The sequence below is a fragment of the Notamacropus eugenii genome, chromosome Y (genome assembly GCF_028372415.1).
Source record: "Notamacropus eugenii isolate mMacEug1 chromosome Y, mMacEug1.pri_v2, whole genome shotgun sequence".
In the NCBI taxonomy this organism is placed as follows: Eukaryota; Metazoa; Chordata; class Mammalia; order Diprotodontia; family Macropodidae; genus Notamacropus; species Notamacropus eugenii.
Genome location: NC_092880.1, coordinates 3,157,043 through 3,176,243, shown reverse-complemented (window position 1 = coordinate 3,176,243; position 19,201 = coordinate 3,157,043). Strand labels below are relative to the sequence as shown.

Genomic DNA, 19,201 nt, shown 5'->3' with positions numbered 1-19,201 from the left:
AGCTAGTGTATGTGTGTCTTTCTGCTCTGCCATCTTGGCTCCACCCCTTCAGTAGATTTTCTTAATAGCCTAGGAATATTAACGGTGGTGATATTGGTAGCAACACTAGTACTAACAGCAGTAACAGTAGCAATAAAAACCATGATGATGGTTACAACAATAGCATTTATAAACTGCCTTGTTTTGGAAAGTTGTTTAGTGCTATTGTTATTGTATTCTTACAATATTCCAACAAGATATGGGCTATTATTATCCCCATTTCGCAAAGGAGAAAACTCAGATTCATTAAAGTTAACAAACTGTCAAAGTTGCCTGGCTACTAAATAGAAAAACCAAGATTCAAACAGTGACATCTCTCCTAACTCAAGAACTAGAGTATTTTTAGTCCATGGAATTGAAAACAAAAGATTCCACAGTGATGTAGCTATGGAGAGAGAGAGACAGAAACAGAGACCCTCAGAGACAGATACATAGAGATAGTGAGAGACATAGAAAGGAGATGTAGATGTATATAGATAAACATGAGGACAGAGAGAGAGAGAAAGAGAGAGAGAGAGACAGAGACAGAGACAGAGACAGAGATAGAGACAGAGTTTGGCAGATTTCCAGATAAGGACAGCCTGAAAGCGAAGGATCTGTTATACTGGGCTAGGAGAGCACAGAGCACGTGGCTGGTACCAGCACAGACTTCTCCATAGCAGAGCAAGAACAGCCCGGGTAGACTAAATCACCAGAAATAGTTTGGATTCCCTAACTTCTCAGCACGGGACAGGAATCTAGTAGTACTGGATGAGAGAGAAGGGTAGGACCCGAATCAGTTTCAGCAGCTACTCCTGGGGCTATCAGTCCACAAACCAAATGTTTGAAGGTCACCTACTTGAATTTGTGGAAGCCAAGATTGAGAACTAAATTGTAAATGCTTTCACCCTCCCTTGTTGACCTTGAAAAACCCAGAGAGTATTGCCCCAGGAAAAATGCTGGAACAGAGGAGCCAGCAGAAGGGGTTCAGCAGTCTTTTTCCTAGTGAAGTTATGGAGATTGACAGGAAAAATCCCTCTTGCTGTGGCTGAAGGGGACTGGATCAGGACCAGAAGCAGCACAACAAGAGGTCACAGCACATGAAGCCAGTAACCAGGCCCCTAGATCCCAGTACAAAAAAAACAAACAAACAAAAAAAAAAAACATGGACCAGAGCCCCCTGTGGCCCAGAAGCATAGAGCCATGTTAAAAGCTAGGGAAAAGGCAATCATTATGAGCAAGAAGCAAATTAGAAAAGCAAAGACTGTAAAATTTCATTATGGGGACAGGGAAGATCAAAAGAAGTGTTCAGAAAAGGACAACATTGACATTATACCTATATCTGAAACCTCAAAAAATAATGTGAACTGGTCTCAAGCCCAAGGAATATCCTTAGACTATCTCAAGAAGGATTTTAAAATTCAAATTAGAGAATTACAAGAATATTTGACCAGCGATTTTAAAAATACAGTCAGCTCTTTCAAAAGTAAAATTGGCCAAATGGACAATGAGGTACAAAACCTAACTGGAGAAAATAACTCCTTCAAAGGAAAAATTGGACAAATGGAAAAGGAGCTACAAAAGCTGAATGAAGAAAATAAATTGTTAAAAATTACAATTGGGCAAGTGGAAGGTTATGACTCCATGAGTCATCAAGAATCAGTTAAATAAAATCTAAAGAATGAAAAAACAGAAGAAAATATAAACTCTCTTATTGAAAAAAGTAACTGACCTGGAGAATAGCTCTAGGAGAGAAAACCTAAGAATTATTAGTTTACCAGAATGCCATGATGAGGAAAATAGAGCAAGGACAGTATTTTCCAGGAAATCATCAAGGCAAACTGCCCTGAGGTCCTAGATCCAGAGAGCAAAATAATCTTCTAAAGAATCTACCCCACTGATCACCTCCTGAAAGAGATCCCAAATTGAAAATGTCAAAGAATATTGTTGCCAAATTCCAGAATTATCAGGTCATGGTGAAAATATGGCAAACAGCCAGAAAAAGAACAATTCAAATATTGAGGAATTACAGTAAGAATAACAGGACCTTGCAGTTTCTACAGTAAAAGATTTGAATATGATTTTCTGTAAGGCAAAGGAGTTTGGACTACAAAAAAGGATCAGTTACCCAGCAAAACTGAGCATAATTTTTCATGTAAGGACATATAAATTACTGGAATAAGGGGTTCCCAGGCCTTCCTGATGAAAATGTGAGAACTCAATAGAAAAGTTGGTCTTCAAGTTCAAGACTCGAGAGAGACATCAAAAAAAAAAAAAAAAGGATTTGTTATTCAATATGGGCAAACTCTTTATATCCCTATATGGGAGGATGATACTTGTTAATCTTGATAAATACATACTTTGTCAGATTACATTCCCTGTGAAAATAATGGATTTCATTAGATCACAAGTGATTAAAAAGTTGGTATGATGGATTCTTTTGTCAATCTCATGAAACCTCTTGACCTCTGCCCTTGGTAATATTTTCAAGCGCTAAATTAAAAAAAAAGTAAAAATCTCCTTAATGGTTTCGAAATTATATAATCTGATGAATATGGGCAGATTTTGAAGGCTAACCTGACCCTCTTATTTGGTGTACCCTTGAGTTTATTAAAGTAAATTTCTTCTGTAAAATTACCCATCCCTTACCCCCACCCCCACACACCCAAACATCTAGGACTTCTAGTACCCTAGTCTTAGCATTGTGTTGCCTATAATACGTTATTTCTTCTTTCTTTATGACCAGTTATTTGGTGTTATTTCTTTCTATTTTTCTTTGTTTATTCATTTAGTCTTTTTACTGGTCTTCATGAGCTTCCAAACTTAAGACATATAGTCTACACTGTGGAGGAATAAGTAACTGATCCTATTTCCTTGAAAAGTTTTTTGTCTGTTTTCTCTAGAACTTTCTATTTTGAGGCAATAGCCTCCCAGTTCTTAATATTTGCATATTTCTTTGTGTCTTAAAGGAATTTTCTCTTTTTAAATTTATTAAGATTGTTCTTATTTTACTCTGTTCTTAAATTAACCTTCATGTCCTTGACTTTTCCAGATCAACAACTGGTAAGTTATCTTTAATATTCATTGAAGTGTGTTACACATCAGCCAAATTATTTGCATTTTTCCTTTGAGCAATATACATTTTTAAAGGCCACATGACAAATCAAAATAGGAAGGAAATAAATGCACATAGTACAATATTGAAACTTCAACTAAAGGATAAAAAATTAAAGATGGAAACATAAGGCTAATCTGGTTTTATCTGTTCAAGGTCACAATATCTGCATCAGACTATTTCAGTTGAATTACACAATCATGGCCATTTCTGTCAGAAAATAAAACTGAATTAAAATTATTTTTTATCCCTTGTAATTCACATACCTCTGTATATACTATAATTCCTAAAATGTAAGTAGCTATGTCCCTCAGTTAGGTCATTTATAAAATGGGGACAAAGACACTTGTACTCTCTAAGTCAAAAGGTGATGGTGAGAAACATATTTTGCAAAGTTAGAAGTTCTATATTAATATGAACCGTAATTATCAATCCAGTCTTGAATTCGGGTATAGTAAGGGAAATTGAAGTTTAATATTGCTAGGAGAGAGAAACATTCAAGGTGATTTACGTATAATTGAAACAATTGATCCAGGTGGACAAGAACATGAATTTAAATAACGTCTTTGTTATCATGTCTAAAAAGGGAAGAAAAGTCAAATACTCACGTTCACCATGTATATATCATGGAATTTGAACATCTTCTCCCCTAGAGGGGCAATGCCATAAAAATATTGATCCAGGTTCCTAGAGAGGGTGAGCATTTGTTTTGATAAATAGTCTGCAACCCACAGAGATCCCTAATTTCAATAGTATCCTTGGGGGACTTAGTTCCCAGGGGAAAAATATTATAAAATTCCTTGCATTGAACATATAGACAGGTTTTCTGAGTGATAGAATCGAATCAGTCATCTCTCTCTGCCCTTCATATTGTTTATGCAGTTTGAGTGTGTTTTGCTAGGTACAAAAATGGAGTGTATGTGATTCTTTTATCAGAGATAATTTTAATATACTTTGCAGAAGGAGAAATGCTTGAATTGTGCCCTCATTCGAGAGTTCTGCTTACTGAGATTCCTCTCCCTTCCCTCATTTATTACAGAATTCATCTTTGAAGATGTTCTTTATACTATAGTGAATGGGAAGTGAACATTAGGTCATAGTAATTCTATTATTAACAACAACATAAAATCATATTATTAAGATTCAGTAATATTCATATTCATATAGTACTTCACTGTTTGCCAATTGCTTCATATATGGCATATCATAATCCATCTTTTTCTCTGCCTTAAGGGAAGAAGATATGATTAGAGACAATAGTCAACTTGAGAAACTACCAGAAAAAAAGCTCCATTTACAAATGAAACATATTCTGGATAAGTGGGTACCTGTGTCAGACCTGAATATGTGACCAACGGCATTTTCAAATCTTCATATCGGTTCTCTTTTTCTGCCCAGCAAGGTACAAAGGTTTGATTTTTAAAACTGCATGTGCAGACAGACCCAGAATCCGAACATCTTTCTGCTCACCTTTCAGGTAATGTTATATATTTTCTGATAGCCCTTCCCATGCAAGCATCCCAAGAACTCTTCTTCATTACTCAACAAGAGAGCTACCTAGCTTAGCACATTGAACTGATTTTCTTATTATACTACAAGCAGGTAACTTCTCTTAGTACTACTATTTATGTGAACTGAACTAAGGTGAATTGAAAAAGTTTCATTTCAGTTAACTCGGTCTCATTCTTCAAGTGTAAAATGAAGGAATTTGATAATTAACTTCTAAAATTCCTTTCAATTATAAGTATCCATATCCATGATTCTCTTTGAACAAGAGAAATCAAGATACATAGTCTAATGATCTCTACTGCTATTCTTGTTTTTCTCTCCAATTGTATTCCTATTCAGGAAAAGGAAAGACTTGCTTTTCTATTATAAGCCCTCTCTCCACTTTCCGAAATAGTTTTATACACTACTAAATCATTGTATGACTAATCAATTTTTCCTCACTTGATGAGGGGCTGAAAAGCTAACTTATGGGAAGGGGTGGTGGTGGAGCATGACATTATGTCTTCTTTGAATGGACTTGCATTTTACCAAAGGAGATTTTAAAGTTAATTGGCTCCCTCTCCTTGATTTTGCGGTTCCAACACATAAAAACTCCAAACACACACAAAAAACTCCATAAAATATGGAATTATAATCTTAAAGGAACTTAAGTTCTAAAGGGAATGATACCACATTTAAAGTGTATGGGGTGGGTTATACACACATATAATAATAGCTAGCATTTACATAGAGCTTTGAGGATTAAAGAGCTCATTTCTTATTTGTTATCATTGAATGTCACCAGAAACTTACGAAGTATGTATGGTAAGCATTAATATCTCCTTTTCTTCACAAAATGAATGTGAGGTTTAGAGAATTTAAATGGCTTACATATGATCGGTTTAATGATAAAGGCTTGAGGTAGGATCAGAACCCTGGGCTTCCCTGAAGGGATTAATTGATACTCTAGATGGACACTAAAGATTTTTCAAATCTAAATTTTTGCACATATGCACCTATGATTCTCAATCTTGTGCTCTTTCCTGGACAGCCTCAAATTACTTGACATAAATAACCAACAGTGATATAAATACTTACATACACTTACATACACATATACATAAATAAATACATGTGTACATATATATATATATGCATGTATACACACACAGAGACGTACACACGTAAGGAATTTGTAGAGGATGAAAGAGGGAGGCACCATATAGCTAACTGGATATATCTTGCCATCATGACTTTTGCTGATCAAAATAAATTGAACTCGCTCTGAATGCTAAGGGAGGCAAAATTCCATCTATGCGATCTCAGAGTTTTTCCAAGGAAATAATCCAAAAATACGTTAATTGTTGATGGAAAAATTTCATTTTTTTTTACTTTATTGAATGTATAAAGTATCTCTCATAAGTAAGTTAAAAGTTTTTAAAATAAATAGTGATAGGTGAATATGTGCATCTGTGTGTGTCTGTGGGTGTGAGGGAGAGAGAGAGAGGGAGAGAGAGAGAAAGAGAGAGAGAGAGAGAGAGAGAGAGAGAGAGAGAGAGAGAGAGAGAGAGAGAGAGAGAGAGAGAGAGAGAGAGAGAGAGAGATTACTTTGTTTTTCGGTATTGACACAAATTAAGCAGACTAGGTTGTACATATGATCTGAGCTTGGCCAAGGTGTATACAATCTGTAGTGTGTGCAGCCTCAGACTGAGTGCGTTTATTTTGACTATTAATTTGCAAGTCACAAAGATACACAGAGATACACATGGAAGCATATACGATATAGGAAGCATGTATGATCACTAAATTGTCTGTGTTCTAGATATTATCTTTATCTGTATGACCTGTTAATTTGGACAACATTTTTCATCAGATTTTGTTTAATCTGGATGATGATATTTGAAGGGCAGAAATAAAGAAAATAAATACATGTGAAGTCATATAATATTCCTCTCAAACACATTAACTTTGATTCTAATTTTGTTTTTCTAGGAGATGGTTAAAATTTGTTCTTGGACCATATAAAAATAACTTTTCGTTTATACTTTATTCAGCCTTCAACATACTGAAATAATGGAAGAGGGGGAAAATTGCACTGCAGTTACTGAATTTATGCTCTTAGGATTTTCAGATCATCCAGAACTCCGTATTTTCCTCTTCCTGATATTCCTTGTGATCTATGCCATCACAGTTTTGGGGAATCTGGGAATAATTATACTGATCAAGCTCAGCCATCGTCTTCAGACCCCTATGTATTTTTTCCTCAGTCACATGTCTTTTGTTGATTTCTGCTATTCTACCATCATTGTACCAAAAATGCTGGTCAATATAATAGTAGACGAACAGGTCATCTCTTTCTTAGGCTGCACTGTACAGTTCTATTTATTCTGCACATGTGTGATCACTGAAATCATATTGCTGGCAGTGATGGCCTATGATCGCTTTGTGGCCATTTGTAACCCATTGCTATACATAACTGCTATGTCCCGGAAGCTTTGCATCCAGCTGGTGTGTGGCTCATATATTTGTGGTACAGTGTGTTCTCTCATTCATACATGTTTAGCGCTTAAGATATCTTCTTATAGATCGAATATCATTAATCACTTTTTCTGTGATCTCCCCCCACTCTTGTCTCTGTCCTGCTCTGATGTCTCCATCAATGAACTGATGCTTTTCACTGTGGCCAGTTTCAATGAGATAAGCACCATCATTATCATCCTCACCTCTTACATATTTATCCTCGTCACCATTCTGAGAATGCAGTCTTCTGAAGGCCGACGCAAAGCCTTCTCCACGTGTGCCTCCCACCTCACTGCCATTGTGGTTTTCCATGGCACAATCCTCTTTATTTATTGCCGACCAGGATCTGACAATACCCTAGATTCAGACAAAGTTGCTACCGTGTTCTATACTGTTTTGATACCAATGCTGAATCCTCTCATCTACAGTTTGAGAAACAAGGATGTAAAAGATGCCCTCAGGAAAATGATAGGTTCTGAAATGGTGTTTCCATGCACTAAATTGGGGGGAAGGAGAGGAGATTAATAATATATATGTATATCAAATAATTTTCTTAGCCTACTAATCACTGAGCTTTCTCCTGTGAAGTCATATACTAGGGTAGGTTTTGGTGTGGTACTGGATTGTAATAAAAAAGAAACAATGTTGAATGTCAGATAAAATATCAGACTTGTGCCCATAACGACTGGATTGTAATTCTTTGTGCCCTTACTTGCTGTGTGACTGAGCAAGTTACTTAAGATCTCTAATCTAGAATTTCCTCATCTTTAAAATGGGGCAAATAACATTTGGCATGGCTTCCAGTCAACATGGTTTAAGTAACATAGGTGTATATCAAGAACTTTGAAATCTCCAATGTCCATTATCATCGTATTCATTATTCTTCTTGTCCTCCTCCTCCTCCTCATGATCATCACTAATAGTGATGTAAGTAAACATCATCTATTGATCCATTGGTTAGTCCCTTTCAGTTTAGTTCCCTCAATACTGAATTTCATTTGTTTTTATCTACTTATTTAATGTAAAGCTACACATATACTTGTATGTTTGTGTGTATGTATGTATATGTATACACTGTAAGAGACCAAAAAAGACTCATATGTACAGGCATATCAATAGCTTCTCTTTTTCTAGTAACAAAGACCTAGAAACCAAGGAGGAGGGTGGGGTTCTCATCAATCACAGAATTGCTTGACACCTTAAGCTATATTCATATAATCAGATATTATTTCCCTACAAGAAATTATAAAAAGGAAACTTTTTACAAAACTCTACAAAGAACAGTATGAAACAATGGTCGATTAAGTGAGCAGGGCTAGAACAGTGTATACAATATTAAGATTATCAAGAAAAAAAATGGAATATTGAAAGATTTAACTATGAGCAAACAGAATTCCAGAAGGCTTATGATGACACACACAACCCACCTCTTGATAGAAAGTGGATGAATATGAGCACTTCAATACACATATTTTCATTTTTATTTGTTATTCTCCAGATTGTCACTATTATTTGGATAGTTGAAAAATAGGTGAGGAAATCCAGTTCTACATATGTTCACCAACTGCTAAACAAAAGGGTAAATAGAAAAAGCTACCACATATATTTGTATTAGTATAACTCTTAGTGGAATAATTGAGATCTCATTTCTTACATAGGTAGAACAGTAGATAGAGTGTTGGACTTGGAGTCAAACAGGCCTGATTTGGAATCTGGTTTCATACACTTGGAACTTAATTAAGTATCACATGTGCTTAAGTTTCTGTTGATGTCTTCTTTCATTTGGCCAGACTTTAATTTTTCCACTTCGATTTATATGTTATGGGGTCAAAGAGAAGAGGAATATATTATAAATAGTGAAGATGATTTAAAAACAGAAAGTAAAGAATTAAAGCACATGTAAATAGAATATATCTTCAGTGAAAGCTAACTCTTTGAAAGAGACAATTTTGTTCCTATAACATAAGATCAAGAAAGGAATACATGGAAAATGATTTTTAAAAAGGAAACAAGGAACTAGTAAAGTCTTAATACGGTTGAGAGCCTTGTAAATAAAAGTAATTATTGTATACTCTTCTTTGAGCAGTCTTAAACTCCAGACAGTAAAACAAGAATAATAATCAGAAAGAAGGTAAGTGTTTTCTCCCTTTTCTTTTTATCCCCAGAAACTAAATATATAGCGACATTTTTTGTGATGCATGGTACACAGAATACTTTGCTAGGCTATAAAATGAAAATTCAGTTTAGAGAAAGTCCAGCTTTTCTCCTTAAGCACCCTACAATCTGAAAGGGGCATATGACACAAACTTGAATATATTGAGCAATACATAAGAAAAGACACTATGTGAAGTCTGAAGGAATAGGTGGAGGGATCCTAATAAGTAGTACCCCAATCTCCTATTATTGTTCTATCATTTATGCAAATGTGATTTAGTTTTCTTCTTCTCAATTATTTCAATTTATAGGTATGGCTTGAATTACATTATAACCAATCTGGACCCAAGAATTTTCTAGTGTTTCTCATTGATAATTAGGGAAAATCAGAGGCTGGATTTCTTTTCTGCCACCATTCCTCCACTCCAAACTCTACATATTTTATATCCTTCTTGGAGTTATAATAAATATTACAAATCAATATTTATTTTGCTGTTGTGAAGGGTGTAATAATCTACTTCTTTGTGGTCTACTAAGGATTTTAGGACTTCTGAGCTGTAGAATGCCCATGCTCAGGCTTCCTTGCCTAATTACTCCTTTATGTTCACTCATTCTACGTATAGTTCATAAAAGTTCTAGGAATACTAATCCCCAGTCTCACTCATCCTGACAAGTCAGAACTCCCAAAACAAATCTAGTTTCATCATTCCAACATTATGCAAGTTTTCTTCTGAGGTACAATAGAAGCTCTTTCTAATACTATCAACTTAATTCCTAATCTAATGTGTTTCCCACAATATCAGTCAATAATTATCTTGCCTTCATTGTTAACAATCTAACAAATTAATACTCATTAGTTTTTATAAAGGAACAATCACTGAAAAAATATTGAAAGAATTGAATTAACCAAGTATTTTATTGGACTACAGAGATACATTTATCCCTCTGCCATCTTTGTCCCTGGGGAAAGTGATCTCAAAATTTACATTGTTGCTATAAAGTATCTTGATGGCTGGATGAGTCACTTTCTTTTCTGAGTAGGATGTATCTTATTGGATGCCTTTGATCAGGTGCTATATTGAGTCAAGCAGACAATTTCTCTTACACCTACTCAGGCTCAAATTAGGATAATTTCTGGTATGGATTTGATTTCCTGAACCTTTTTTCTTTCAAAGGTCACAAAATCTCATTTTTTTTTTGTTTTCCTTTTGTATTTTATTTGTTTGTTTTTTAACTTATCCTCCACTTAAAAGTAGAAAAGGACAAGAAAGATTTGGAATTTATATGCACTTCCTGATCTACAGTTTTCCTACCAACCAGGTGAGAAGAGATCTAAGATCCCTCCCAAACACAAATCCTCCCTGTAGTTCATTACTCTCTCTCTCATACTGCCATGAAGAGGAAAAGTAATAGCATTACTTTGGCTGTTGGTGTCTATCGAATGCATATATTGGGAGGAGAAAGGGAGAAATGGAATGGGGCAAATTATCTCTCATAAAAGAGACAAGTTAAAGACTTTTCAGTGGAGGGAAAAAGGGGGGAAACGAGCGAAAATACATGTAGCTTACTCTCATCACATTTGGAAGGAAAAAATGCACACTCATTTTGGTATCAAGACCTATCTTACAATACAGGAAAGTGGAGGAGAAGGGGATAAGCAGGGTGGGGGAGGATGATGGAAGGGAGGGCAATGGGAGAAGAGAGCAATTAGAAGTCAACACATCTTGGGGAGGGACAGGGGCAAAAGAGAATAGAAGAAATGGGTGGAGTAGGATAGTATGGAGGGAAACATAGTTAGTCTTGCACAACACGACTATTATGGAAGTCATTTGCAAAACTACACGCATATGGCCCATATTGAATTGCTTGCCTTCCAAATGGGGATGGGTGGGGAGGGAGGGAAGAAGAAAAGTTGGAACTCAGAGTTTTAGGAATAACTGTTGAGTATTGTTCTTGCATACAAGGGAATAAGAAACACAGGTAATGGGGTATAGAAATTTGTCTGGCCCTATAGGACAAAAGAGAAGACGGGGATAAGGGAAGGGATGTTAGAATAGAGGGCAGATTGGTGATAGGGGTAATTAGAATGCTCGGCCTTTTAGGGTGGGGGAGGGGAGAAACGAGGGAAAATTTAGAACTCAAAATTTTGTGGAAATGAATGTTGAAAACTTAAATAAATAAATTTAAAAAAAGAAAATGGTTGTAGAATATCCATATATATTCTGACACCCATATGTAGGACTGTATAAGACACGACATACCCCACGTGTTCATAAGGACTGTGTACTTATTTGACAATCTCCTAGTGCACATATCAGCTCTTTTCCTTTAGTGTTCTCACAATACTCTTCAGTATTTTTCTGTTTCACTCCCAGGACCTATGTTCTTTTGTTATCAAACTGTTTTTCATATATTTTACCTGTATCACATCTGCCCACCCACCCACCCCAAAATTATATGTTTTTACTGATATCTAGATATAGATATAGATATATATCATGTTTTGGCCTCAAATTAAATTTAAGGTCCTTAATGACAGAAATTGTTTCTTTTTTTCCTTTATAAGCCCTACATTTGTCACACTACCTGTAATATGCTAGGTGTTTTAAAATTTCTTGTTGAATTCCTTAGAAATTAATTATGATCCAAACTCCAGTGTCACAGTGGTGACCTAGGCTTTGTATCTCCTAAAGCTGACAGGTGAACCTGGTTACCAGTTCAGTAATTGCCTGAATCACAGAGTAACTAGCCTCTTTTCATACCTTCAAAGAGCTATAATTTTTAATATCTAGATGTGGTTCTATCATGTTTATGAAAATGATGAACAAATTATATCATAAACATTATTAGTTCCTGATGGGTACATTCCAAATTCCCATGTGTCTGTTTTCTTAGGGACCTGGCAATTGGAAGTATTGCAGTTTGAGAGCATTTTGAATGATCTCAGCAGGGAAGTGACTTTTTGGAAGACTGAAAGTCAAATATAAAAGTTTCCCAATTCTTCTCAGAAAGCATGAGTTGCATCTGGGACATTGGAAGTAGTGCCCTTGTCTAAATGAGGTTTTTTCTCATTAATTAGAAAATGTGATGTGTTTGATTCTCAGGTCTTAGTAGCCCAAGAGAAGTCAAAATTGCCTAAGTCAATTTTCCCACTAAAAAGTCAGCCATCTAATGCGAGCTACAGCTTACAAAGAAAGCAGATAAACTGGATCATTTGGTAAGTACTCTGGATTTGAGAGAACTGCAAATACAAGTCAGGAGAATCCCCCTTTAAAAAAAGTTTGAGGCACCTTCATTTATCACATAGTAGTTAGTTCTTTAATTTTAATTTATATTTTTCCTGGTGCACGCGCGCACACACACACACACACACACACACACACCTATTGATTATGTGACAATCTAAAAAGAGAAAGGTAAAATTATTTGTAAGATCTAACAATATGAAATACTTTTAAGCCAAACTCAACTACCAGAAATGCAGTTATAAATTGATTTATGAGAAGTGAAGACTGTGACAGTGCAGTTCACCAACATAGAAAAGTCCTGGAATAAAGTCAAAATCTCTCTAGACTTGATTTAGTTGTGTGACTTCTCTAGGAATGGACTTCCTAATCTAAAAAATTAAAGAATTGAAATGGTCTCTCCAGTTCCTTGCAGTTTTAAATCCTATCATATTTTAATCATAGACCAAGGAGCCATGTTCTTTTTTAGACCTATCTTTCTTCTGTTTCTGACTAAATTTATCATCTCTGATTAAATTATTTAATCTATTTGTTCTTATTTCCCAAATTGAGGTTAGCGGTACATCCCCTATCAAGTGCAGGTGGCTGTGAGGGACAAATGATAAAATTAACATTGAAAGTTATTTGAATCAGGCCTCATGATGCATGTATATAATGTCTCCTAGCAGTCAAGGCTGAGGCTGCTTATGGTGGAGAGTTCTGAAATTCATTTGGACTAACAAAAATGAAACAGATGTTTTCATTTTGTGCAATGACAATATGGTGCTACCTTTAAATGGAGTAGGAACCACTTCATTAAGGCAAAATGAAAAATGTGTTGAAAGAGAACAATTTCTCTAACCAAAAAAAAAAAACCTGAAAGATTTACTGGTGTATAACCGCAATATATATGAATAATATTACGTAAAAACAATAATATAATGTCTAAGCTGCATTGAAAGAAATAGTGCTGAAGACTAGAAAAAATGGTCACCCCCATTGTACCATGTCCTGGATAGACCATATCTGGGAAAGTATGTTGAATTCGGAATGCTATATTTTAAGAAAGACACTGAAAATCTAGAGAATGAGGCTGCTCATGGGTGCACACATGGTAATTCCTGTTACTGGAGAATGATGAGACTATTGAGACTAGAATTTATGAGCTGTAGTAGTTTAAAGTCTATGGCAAATAGTCAGTGAACCTGATCCCTAAAGGTTAAGTTTCCAGATGAGGAGAGTCACAGAGTTCTTTGAGGAAGGCCAGACTGGTGCAGGGTCAGTAGCAGAATGGACCAAAACTTTCCAGCTGATCATTAATAGGGTCAGACCTATGTGCAATCAGTGTACTTCCAATCAAGGCAAAATAGTCTAAAATGTATGATGATCAGGATGATAAGGATTTAAAAGCATAACATACTCAATAAAGCATAGATAAAGAGAAACCATTGCTTTCCAGACGTTAATAATTCATCATGTATTCTAACTATAATAAATTTAATAACTTGGAAGGAAGCAAAGAAGGTTTTTGAATAAAATCAAAGTGAATACACAAAATCTCACGAGTGTTGCACATAAGTACCTTAATTCCTCCATTAGAAGTATATTTACTCTTGTTTTAAACAGTACTCTTAGAACTTTAGTAGTCTCATTATCAAACCCTGAACAAATTACAATGTTTAGAGAGTGGCAGTCATAGGTAGATCAAGTGAAAATAGTAATTGGTGACCCCTGATAGGTAAATGAGAGACGGAATTGTTATACAAACCAGATACAGACTCAAAAATCTTAGTAACAACAAAAAGTATTTATTAAGGTCCCATAATATGTCATGTAATATGTTAAGCAATGATGGTACAAAGGAAAGGAGGGAGAAAGGTCAGGGGAAAGGACATACGGAAAAAGAGGGCTCTATAAGAGCCTACAGTCTTGTGAGAGAGACAAGATTCAAACAACTATGTACACTATAATTTGTGTATAATCTCAGAAAGATGGACTTATCATTAAGGGAAAACAAAAATGTTTTATTGAAGAAAGTGAAATTTAAACTGGCTTTATGGAAGCTAGGGAAGGCAGGAGATAGAGACAGAAATGAAGAAAATCAAGGAAGTGAGGGAAATTAAATACAATTGCAAAAATTCTGAAGTTGGAGTGTTTTATGTGATGAATAAACAAATAGGTCAGGGTCAGTGGATCACAAAGATCACAAGGATCACAACGAAGGTATGGTGTAAGAAGACTGGAAATGAAGGAAGGTCTAGGTTATGAAAGGCTTTAAACACTAAACAGATCATTTCATATGGGATCCTGAATGTAATTAAAAGCCACTGGAGTGTTTTGAATTGGAGTAGGGTGGGTGATATGGTGGAATATGTGATTTAGGGATATCAGTTTTTCAGTTAAGTGGATGATAGTTTTGAGTGGGGGGAGAATTTAACTAGGAAGATCAAGAGAAGACTATTTCAAAAGTCCAAGAATAAGAATATGAAGGAAGTTTAATTCCAAAATAGTCACTGACATCTGTGACAATCATAGCTCTTCACATATGACTTTGACTCACTGAGCTTCTGATTACTCATCTGACAATTTGACTAAATGCCTAAGATCACTTTGAAATCTAAAATTCAAACAAATGCCAAATCTTGTCATTGCATTTTTATGACATTCTTCATAGAAGTTCCTTTCTCTCTACTCACAGAGTCACCATTTTAGTTTGGGTTTTCAATATGTCATGGCTGGACAATTACAATATCCTTCTACTTGGTTACCAAGAACTTAGTCTCTCCCTGCTCCAATCAATTCAGCAGCCAAGATGATTTTCTTAAAACATAGTTCCGTCCATGACGTTCCCTGCCTCTTCCTGCCTCAGTAAAATCTAGTTACTCCCTATTACCTAAATAATCAGATATAAAGTCCTTTACTTAGAATTTAAAGCACTTCATGGCCTCACTCTTTACTTCATTTCTCTTGTCTTTATAACTTACGTAATGATCCATTAGTACAATGCTAATTTAATTCCCTTCAGAAAAGCATACCAAATCATACCTCCATGCCCTTTCTGTACTTGAATATTTTCCCTCCTCACCTTTTCCTCCTAGAGTACATGGTTCTTCATGATTTATTTCAGAAATCATCTTCTGAAAAGGGAAGCTCTCCTGTTGCTTAAATCTTCTTCCTTAAAGATTCTTTCCAAATAGTCCATGTATATTGTCTCCCTGATTATGTTGTAAAATTGTGGAAGGCAACAAAATTTTCACTTGTGTCTTTACATCTCTGGCATAGATAATAATGATGGGGTGGGTGAGTGGGGCTACTAAGTGAATTACTCTTTACTCTTCACAATATGATGCAGTTCTTAATCTTCCTAGATATGAGGGAAGATAAGGATCATGACTACAATTCTGTTCTGAAATGACTGCATTTTAGGACAACCAGATGATTCCAGACCCACATTACCCTGTCCAGTTTCCACACAAAGTATTCCACGTCAGTGGTCAGAAACTCAAGCAGAAACAGGGTGGGGGAGTCATTAAAAAGTTGATAAGGATCCTGGCAAGCAGCCTATTGACTTAGAAAACTGCACACCTCTTTGTATTGTATTTTCATTTATTTATTGTGTCAAATATTGCCCAATTACATTGTAAGCTGATTCTGGTAACCTTGGGGAATGTTATGCCACTGGGTCTGTGTGTTCGACATCTTTTCTCTGTACCCTTAACATAACCATCCTTATTTTTACACAGACCAGAGATTAAAGATGACTTGAGATGGACAAAGAGAATAGTAGCACGGAGAACAATTTCTTTCTCCTGGGCTTCAGAGATCACTGAGAGCTTCAAGTTTTCCTGTTTTTAGTATTCTTTTTCATCTACTCCATGACCATGTTGGGAAACCTTGGAATGATTACACTGATCACAACCACTTCCCATCTACATAACCCCATGTAATTTTTGCTCGGTGTCTTATCATTTATAGATGCACGCTACTCTTCAGTCATTGCTCCAAAGTTGCTGGTGGCCTTGTTTTCAGAGAGGAAAGCTATTTTTCATAATGGATGTGCAACACAATTGCATTTCTTTTGTTCTTTGGTGGATACAGAATCTTTCCTCTTGGCTGTGATGGCTTATGACTGATATGTGGGAATCTGCAGTACACTACTCTATACAGTACTAATGGCCAAGAGAGTTTGAAGCAAACTAGTTTTTTGAGCTTTTTTGAGTGGAACCGTGAGCTCCATTATTCGCACCACAAACACATTCCCACTGTCTTTTTGTTCTATTGAAATTAACCATCTCTTTTGTAATAGTTCACCCCTTTTCTCCCTGTCTTGTTTTGACACTTATATTAGTGATAAAGTTTTGGTAGTTTTTGCAAGTCTTGTGGAAGCCATCTCTCTTTTGACTGTCTTCCTCTCTTATGCATACATCATAGTCACCATCCGTAAGACTGGTTCTGCTGAAGGGAGAAAGAAAGGCTTTTCTACTTGTTCCTCCCACCTGACTCTAGTTATCGTCTACCATAGGACTCTGATGTTCATTTATTTATGCTCTAGTACAGATCATTCTCTAGATATTAACAAAAGGGCCTCAGTCTTCTATACACTTGTTATCTCCATCCACTCATCTACAGCCTGAAGAACAAAGACATTAAGGATGCCTTATGAAAGGTAATCCAATAAAGAGTACTTTCTCAGTAAATATCTTGAAGAAGAACATTGGATATATTATGGATTAGTCAGCAGAAATGTAGACCCTGGCTTTATCTTAACTACTACTAATCGAGTGGACCAATGATACCCCTCTTTCGTTTTTTTTCCCTTTTTCCTTCCTTCTTTCTTCCTTTTGATCTTCTTCCTTCATTCCTTCTTTCCTTCCTTCCTCCCTTCCTTCCTTCCTTTCTTCTATTGTTCCTAGGATGTGTTCACATGCAGCAAAGATGCAGACCAAAATAAAATAGACGCAATCCAACTCCTTTCATTTATTGCTCAGTGTTCCAATGCAGGCTCTGGATTTTGTACTTACATCTATTCCAAATCATGAAATGCATTTATGAAAAATATAACGTAAAATAATAGCACAGGGACTACTTTGGTTTCCTCTTTCATTCCTCATGTCTCAGCAATAGTTTTTAACATATAACTGACATGGAATAGATTTTTATTTCCTTGCATCGTACTGAATTGAACTAACTGGTTTAGACTGAATATTCCCATTCATTATTGTTCTAGTTTATATTTCTTTTTAAAACAGCTTTATGTTACTGGTTCTCATTCATTAGGTCTTGCTAACCTATCTAATCAATAGAACCTTCTTTGCCTCCCAATAATGAATTTGAAGGAGTTTTCTTTATTTCAAAATGATTCCAATTTCTTAATTTCAAATTCATTTATTTCCAATTTAATTCCAATTCTTTATTACAAATTTAAATTATTTCCTATAATTTCCAGTTATTTTCAATTTCGTAATCTTTAATTCCAATTAAATGTCCATTTAAATAAGTATTCAAGGAATCCACCCATCACCTGCTGAAACAAATCCAAAAAGAGAAATTCCTAGGAATATTTTGACCAAATTTCAGAGTACCCTGGTCAAGGAGAAAATATTGCAAGCAGCTAGAAAGAAACAATTCAAGATCTAGCAGCTTCTACATTAAGGGATTGAAGGGCTTGTAACAGGATATTCCAGAAGTCAAAGGAACTAGGACTAAAACCAAGAATCACCTACCCAGCAAAACTGAGCATCATACTTCAGGGAAAAAATGGTGTTTCAATGAAATCGAGGACTTGCAAGCATTCTTGATGAAAAGACCAGAGCTGAAAAGAAAATTTGACCTTCAGATAAAAGAATCAAGAGAAGCATGAAAGGGTAAACAGCAAAGAGAAGTCATAAGGGACTTACACACACACACACACACACACACACAGACAGAGAGCACAGAGTGAATTGAATAGGATGGGATCATATCTTTAAAAAAATGAAGGGGAGGAGCCAAGATGGTGAAGTAGAAAGACAGACATATGCTAGCTCCGAACCCACAGCCCATAAAATATCTTTAAAGAAGAACTCCCAACAAATTCTGGAGCAGCAGAAGCCACAGAACAAAGAAGCAGACAAGATTTCTGTTCCAGAGAGACCTGAAACCTGCGAGAAAGGTCTGTAGCTCCCCGGACCCGGAGTGGAGCCCAGCCCTGCCTTAGCCCCGCTGCACCGAGAGGAGTAGATCCCAGCAGGCTTCAGGGACAGAATCTCCAGCAGCTGCGCAGGTCCCTCCACCCACAGGTGACAAGGGTTGGTGAGAGAGTCTTTTTGGGTGGCCGACAGGGGAGTGGGGTGTCCCCGTGGCTCGGGCCACCTTGGGAAGCAGCAGCGGGGGCAGCAGCAGAAAGGGGCTCCCCAAGCAGGCAGGAGCCCAGATCCATTGTTGAAGGTCTCTGCATAAAACCCCTGAGGGAACTGAGGCCCCTGTGGTGGCCCTGCCCCAACCTGAGCACCAGAACTTCATCTCACACTGAATAGCAGCCCTGCCCCCACCCAAAGCCCTGAGACTGGGAAGCAGCATTTGAATCTCAGACCCCAAGTGCTGGCTGGGCGGATTCGGAGGCGAGGTGGGGGTGGAAAGAAAACTCAGAAGTCAAGTCACTGGCTGGGAAAATGCCCAGAAAAGGGAAAAAAAACATAAGACT

At 36.3% G+C, this 19,201-nt stretch overlaps 1 protein-coding gene and 2 pseudogenes across 1 annotated transcript; 2 read left to right on the top strand and 1 right to left on the bottom strand.

The window, feature by feature from the left end:
- The window catches only part of LOC140516707 (olfactory receptor 5W2-like), a 226,340-nt pseudogene that overhangs the window by 170,150 nt on the left and 36,989 nt on the right, over nt 1-19,201 (bottom strand).
- Nucleotides 6,695-7,666, top strand: LOC140516663 (olfactory receptor 5L1-like). The gene has a single exon (XM_072627657.1). The coding sequence runs from the start codon at nt 6,695-6,697 to the stop codon at nt 7,664-7,666; it is 972 nt and encodes a 323-aa protein (XP_072483758.1).
- Nucleotides 16,287-17,215, top strand: LOC140516565 (olfactory receptor 5AR1-like; annotated as a pseudogene).